The 6,972-nt window shown below is 37.7% G+C and overlaps 1 protein-coding gene and 2 pseudogenes across 1 annotated transcript in view; all 3 read right to left on the reverse strand.

The window, feature by feature from the left end:
* Positions 1–700: 700 nt before the first annotated feature.
* On the reverse strand, positions 701–1,960 carry LOC125869080 (feruloyl CoA ortho-hydroxylase F6H1-3-like; annotated as a pseudogene).
* A 407-nt stretch (positions 1,961–2,367) lies between these two features.
* LOC125855895 (phospholipase D alpha 1-like) lies at positions 2,368–3,615 on the reverse strand (annotated as a pseudogene).
* Positions 3,616–6,673: 3,058 nt separating this feature from the next.
* LOC125855900 (uncharacterized) overlaps positions 6,674–6,972 on the reverse strand; it is a 3,250-nt gene continuing 2,951 nt past the window's right edge. The window contains exon 4 of the mRNA XM_049535554.1: positions 6,674–6,959. Coding sequence (XP_049391511.1) covers positions 6,674–6,959 — 286 coding nt within the window. The remainder of the gene's footprint in view (positions 6,960–6,972) is intronic.

Consider the following 6,972-nt stretch of genomic DNA (forward strand, 5'->3'; position numbering starts at 1 on the left):
AACAGGAAAATCTAAATCAATTGACTTCAACTTTCCCTTGCCTTTGTTTGAATTCCTAGATCGACCTATTTTGTATATAAATTCAGCTCGTTGAAGGGAGACTAAAACCTTAGAATTCAATGGAAGAGAGTCTTACTACAACAATAGAAAATCTAATCTTTATGAAAGTAGAAAACCTAAATCCTATTCCAAACTAATAAGTCAAATGCACGTAAGTCCTTGCCGAAAAGCTATGGACTGGTATGAGAAACATTGTCAACAACCTCTCAGAACTTTGGGAAGCAATGGGAGAATTGCCTATAAGATCCATGAAATTCCAAAGTTAGTTGAAGTTCATGAAATTCAACATCAATCATTGTTTTGGAAAAGCTAACAAACCTATTGATATGTTATCTTGCTATAGTCACAAACTAATGGAATTCAATCTTTCAACTCTTTCTATGTGTTTCCCTAATTAGTCATAAACCTTACAAATGAAATCTCCCAAGCTTTAGGACCAAACCAATCCTCCTTAGTAGATTGATCTTCTTAGCCATAAGATATAGAAATTCCTTGAACAGATAAATCATAAAGAAACAGGTCAATTATTCTGAAGAATAACTTCTTATAATTGAGTACATGATTCATATATTAATTAGTTTAGTATATAATCTAATGATAAGAATGCTATCACATTCTTACGAAGAAACACATAAGAATGCTATATCTTTGCAAATTTTACTGTGTCCTTCCCATCATGACCTTTGCTGAAGAAGATGTTGGTGTAATTTGCGTAAAGAATTTGCTTGTAAATTGGTTTCTCTCCATTCTCTAGCACTTCTTTTAAAGGACCAATAACGCTTGTAGCCTTTGGATGCAAGAAAATGGGTACAAAAACCCTATTGTTGCTCCCATTAGCAATCACACAATGTTCAACACTCTTGTACTTGTCATTACTCATTATTTGAAGTGCATCACCAATATTGATTATTAGAGCCCCGTTAACCGGAGGGATATGAATCCAAACATTAGTGTCATGTTTTTTCACATAGAGCCCACCGATATCATCTTGAAGAAGAACAATGATTGTTGAGATATCTGAATGACGTCCTACTCCAATTGAAATCTCCGGATTGGGACATTTTGGATAGTAATTAAAGTTAACTCTTTAAACCCATTAAAAGTTCCTTTGTTTCTTCATCAATTTCTTTTACATTCAATCCTCCCATTAGCAACTTCAAAATCTTCCTTATAACAGTATCACAACTCTTCAAGTATTCAAGTGCTTCTTCCCTTTAAAAAAAAACATTCACAGTAACTATTAGTAAGTAGAATTGTCAATGTGGGCTAGGCCCGTTGGGATATTTCATAGTAACTATTAGTAAGTAGAATTGTCAACATGGGCTAGGCCCGTTGGGATATTTCGTACTAACTATTAGAGGATATTTATACTCATGTTTGAAAAAGAATAAATGCAAAGGAAGGCAAACCTGCAAGAAGTAGGCCAAAATGAAATAGCTTCATCATCAGAAATATGGACAAGAGAAAGATAATCTCTCCAGCTCAATGTCTTCTCTGCTTCAGGATTAAAGCTTGTTGCATACCTCACATTACTTGAAAGTGAATTTGTATACTTCTTTTTTTCATTAGTTGGTAAATTGAAGAAACGATGGCTCGTCTCTTTTATATTGTCAAGAACTTCAATAGGAACTCCATGATTGATAATTTGAAAGAAACCCCAGTTTTCTGCTGCTTTGCAAATTTGATCAGCCACTTTTGGATCATCCCAATTGGATGCGTCGATTAATGGGATTGAATCATCGGTTATCACAATGCTCGTAGCGATTCGTTCTTCGAGTGGTTGAATATATTGTTTGGGAAGTGCTTGAATTCCTATATCACATAGGCCCTTAACTCCATGTCCTTCATTCACAACAAAATCAAACAATTTCTAAGAGTTTGAAAGAATTTTGGAAATCATTATTATGAAAGAAAAGGAGATGAATGAAAATTTGCAATAGAATTACTTAATTTATAGGGGCTTTAGATTGATGTAGGGGAGTGACTAAAAGTCAGTACCAAACCGTAAAATATTGCATATTTCTTGATTTATAGGGGCTTTAAATTGATGTTGGGGAAGTAAAGGAAATGAATAAAATATTGCAAATTGGTCTATTCCTTCTATTAGAATTCCAAAAACAGAGCCCGGGCCCAATATTAAACTTTCTAAACTCTACTAGTGGAGTTTTCCCGGGCCCAATATTAATTTATTGTTCTATTATACAATATAGAAGAGTATATGAAAAGGGAACTTAAAGAAGTGTAAACATTAGTGGAGTAACTGTTATGAGTACACAATTTCACTATCTGAATTTGTGTTGCCTGCCTTTATTTCGTGAGATGGAGTAATGTAGCTGGAGCAATAAACAATATGGGTTTTTTTATGTTAGCTGAACCAATGATAATGTCTTCATCATCCACTGCAAATAAAACATAAACACAAATTAAGAAGTTAATTTTGGAAATGTATGGATCACACACAGGCACATATATTTGTAATTGAACTTGCCTATCATCATTTTGGAATGTACGTAAATCATGAAACGTCTGGCTTCTTGAGTTTTATGATAGTTGGAATTAGGTTCTGGTGTTTCAGCAGGCTCATATTCTCCTCTCCCTATTGCCAAGGCAAAAGAAATTCAAATATTCCTTAGGATTTGCCACAATTCCCTTTACCTTTAGAGCTTGAATTCTATCGGTATACATCATTTGCATTGCATGGTCCTCCTTTGCCAATCCAGTATTGCTTGTACAGATGCACTCTCAGGAAGTCCTTCTGGCCACATTGGAACCAGAACATAAACCATAAACTTTTCCACTTCTTCAATTTTGTTGACTATCTTCAAAGACAGCTCCTTTGCGATCAACTGTAGAGAATCAATGGTTTCATCCTTGATTCATTGGAGTAACATGAAAAGCAGCTGCCAAAAAGTACTGATTTTTGATGTAAATGAAATGCTTTGCGCGACGAATTGCATTAATATATGCATCATGTATGCTTTGGTCAATGATGTTTTGCTTACCACTTATAATACCAGACTTCGCTGGCTCTTCGGGAGCATCCCCCATCAATGGATCGAAAAACTTGAACATTCCATGTGTCATGATCATCCTGCTTTCTCCATCTCTGTTCAAAATTGTAGAGCACATCCCAAGCAGCTGGCCCTTCTGTTCGGCAATAGATATCCTACCAAGGCTCTCTTGGTCTGCCTTTTTGAATTGAGGTACCAGGGAAATTTGGTTGGTGAAAATCATCATCATGTGTTGTGTTCAAAGTGCTGAAAAGTGAGTGAAATTATGTATTATTATCACAAAGATGAAGCCCACCAATATAACTCACAATTGTGCTCCTCTCCTCGTCTCCATAAGGCATTTCTCCATCTTTTGATGATGAGTAAACATTGTCCCAATCTCTATATTTTGAATAATGCTCCATCCATCATCAGGATTTCAAGGACACAACACACAATTTACTTGAGTGCCTCGAAAATGATTAGCAGTTTCATCATCATGAGTTGCCATTAGCTCATCTTGTTGTGACAGAGGAATCGATGTTCTGTTATCCCAGACCAACATTAGAGAATACAAGATCATATTGATACGTTATGTGCTTCATCCTTTACTTTTTTATATTATAGGTGTTGGAATGTATGCGTCCACCACTTTCAATGGGACCAGGTCCTCAGCACAATTATAATAACAAGCAGTAAGATAAATGCTAAAAGTAAAGATTGCACACACAACTTTACGTGGAAACCTCCTTGCTCAAGGGAGTAAAACCACGACCTATCTCACAGGGATTTTCAAACTACTTTTACTAATCTTCTCCAAGCAAAAGTAAAAGCAAGTTTACAAAATGAGATTAACCTCTAATCTCCACACTAAGTAATGCCTCCTATTACTTAGATGAGCCTAAGCAGATACAACACTGCGCACTATACTAATCCTAGCTAATTAATATAGACTTTTAAAGTAAGACACTAAGTTACTCACAACCTAGTTCTTACAATGATTCACACAAGTTTGAAACATTTCTAACACAAACGAAACGATTCCTACAATATAAGCACGATTACAAGCAATCAAAGTAACAGCTGGTACAGGAAGCAATTGAAGCAATCGATCAGGTCCCTGCTGTTTTTAGGTTTGAAATATCTTTCTTTGATTGAATAAATCATTTAGTTGTTTGTAAGTTGAATATATTAGACAAGAAGAATTATTATCCAATGTAAAGTCATCCTCGTCACTTATGATTGGTGGAGTACTCTGCAACTCCACCAACTTCCTGACGTAGACAACTTTTACAGCTGTACAACATATTGACACTGGACGAGCATACTCTGCAGAGGACCAAGTCCCTGCACTTGTGAGGATATCATCAAAACATCTAGGAGCGTTAGCACTTTTTCATTTTCCCCCTTTTTGATGATGATAAACAACTTACACAGAGCCTGTGAGTGTAAAGGTATTCATTCAAATACACAACAAATTCCAACTTTGTTCAGTGCACCAGTAACAACAATGTTCCCCCTTAGTTCAATGCCCCTAATTCCACAACCAACTATACAACAAACTTCCCCCTTTTGACATCATTGAAAAGGTGAAGCACTAAACATATTCAAGTTAAATGCAAGGCAATAAAGAATTCAGGGTCTTGGGCCACATATAACATGTATATGTAAGCATACAGAGAATATTAAACCACACATGAACAGGGCAGAAACATAAATAACATTAGATCACAAATACTGACCACTGTAGTCGGTCCAAACAACACACAGCCACAAGAGTTTTAATCATGGTTGAAAAACAAATAGGTAAACTAGGGAAACAAGACTCGTTTAGGACGGAGGGGGAAGGGAAGGGGATTGAGGGTGCGCATAAACAGAGATAGACACTCATTTGTATCCTCATGAGCCTTGATAAGTTGTCCTTGAGAGCCTTAAATTCCTCACTGAGTGAGGCATTTGTCTTCAGCAGCATTTCATTTTCATCCTTCAACTTTTGCAACACCTGCTCATTTCCATCACTGGTAACAGGTCCCCTCGAAACCTCCTTCTGTAATTCAGACTTCAGTGTAGCGATTTCAATCTCCTTGTTACTCAGAATCTCAATAAGATCGGTCACTTCCCGTTTAAGACCAGCCTGCTGCTCTAGAACATCTGCCACTTGAGATCTACCCCTAGCTTTTCTTTCAACACACTCACATTCCAGTAGGGTAGCAGCAATGAACATCTGCTTGGTGGTACCAGGTACCCCTCTTCCAAAGGCACTTCGAAGTGGTTAAATACAAAATTCAGCAAGTAACCATACGGAATCCCATGTTTTGCCCTTTTCCAAGTCATTACCATGTGCATGTGTTCCAACATAATGACAGAGAGGTTGATCTCCTAAAGTTCATCAAGCTTCTCCATGAGAAAAAGGTCAACAACATATGTCATTGTTCTCTTTTCAGTTCTGGGTACCAACACTTTGTTGATGACCTCAAAACGCAACTAATATTCCCCTTTGAGAAACTTTTTCGGTAACCCTGCTCTTTTGACATCTCCACGTTTTGTGGCAAGTTTTATGAAGTCACTGGATGGTTTACAACCTTCAATCATTCGAATTCCTTCCACAGGAACCCCTAAAATGATCCCCCAATATTTCTTCATCCAGACATATTTTAACATCCCTAACAGTAGTCGTGATTCCACCACCTTCCAGAAGTTCCATTTTGTAGAAAAATTCACGTACCTCAGGTTCGTGCAAGTACGGAACTGGAGTTTCAAAGAGATAGTTCCATCCTTGAATGGAGACAACATAAAAAAGATTTGACATGCCAAATTTGATTAGAATGTCAGGGTCAAAGACTCTGCCATTTAAAACCTTTTGGTTCTCCATTGTCGTTATCCGATCCTCCTTTGTCATTTCCTTTTCTTCACTTTGTTTTTGAACCTTAGGACTTGATCCCTTTACGGGTTTTGATTTTTCAGCCACCTGTTTTCTAACTTTCTCCCTTTTCGCAGGAGATATCTTTGCAGCCTTTTGTACTTCCTTTATTTTTACCCTTTCTTTCTCACTTTCTTTTCTTTTCTTAGCCACATAAGCAGAAACATCCTCAGACTCAGTATCACTAGACCTGATAGGGAGAGGTGTAAAGGTAGGCCTTTCAGGTTCAATACCCTCCCTCCTCCTTTTCCTAGCCCTTTCCGTTTGAACTCTGCTTGCTGCTATGGCGCTCCCCAAGACTTTTTGCGTTTCACTCCTTGTAACATACTTCCTTTTATCCCCTTTAGGGTGGAACACAACCAATTTTCTCTTTCCTTTTCTTTGTTGCTCCTTATCAAACTTAGTAGGTTCAACAATGTGGTCAACTTTAGAAGAATTGTCAGCAGTTTCTAGATCTGGTATACCAACTGTTAAGGTGTTGGCTCTTCGTACACTTGTTTTGTTCCATTTCAAGGGAGGTTCTTCCTTCTCCTTTTTAGTTTCAACAACAAAAGACTTTGGGGTTTGGTCAAAAACTGGTTCAAGATTCTGAAAAGTTCGATTGAACATCTCCTCGAAGTGAAGTCAAACTTTGCGCAGCCACCAGTTCAGCCACTGCTGCTAGAATGCTAGACTTAGGACCTTTTCCCTCAGGCAGGTCTCCCTAAAAAAATCTTTCAGACATTGCGGAGGATACACCCCTAGAAGCCACATCTACCTCTTCAGTACTAGGTCCCTCAACAACTTTCGCAACAGATTGTGCCTCTGAGTTTTGGGATTTTTTATCGGACAAAATTAAAGTGGGGGAACAGGGCAGAATCTCCTCAGAAGGGACCGCAGGAGATGTCACGGCTTCAGTAAAGGGAGTGGTGGATTCACCTGTTTCATCAACTCTACAAACTGGAGTCGAAGGAGTTTCATCTGGAAGGGGTATTGAGAAGTTGAAGGAACTAGGGTTTTCAA

Source organism: Solanum stenotomum, chromosome 1 (genome assembly GCF_019186545.1).
Source record: "Solanum stenotomum isolate F172 chromosome 1, ASM1918654v1, whole genome shotgun sequence".
In the NCBI taxonomy this organism is placed as follows: domain Eukaryota; kingdom Viridiplantae; phylum Streptophyta; class Magnoliopsida; order Solanales; family Solanaceae; genus Solanum; species Solanum stenotomum.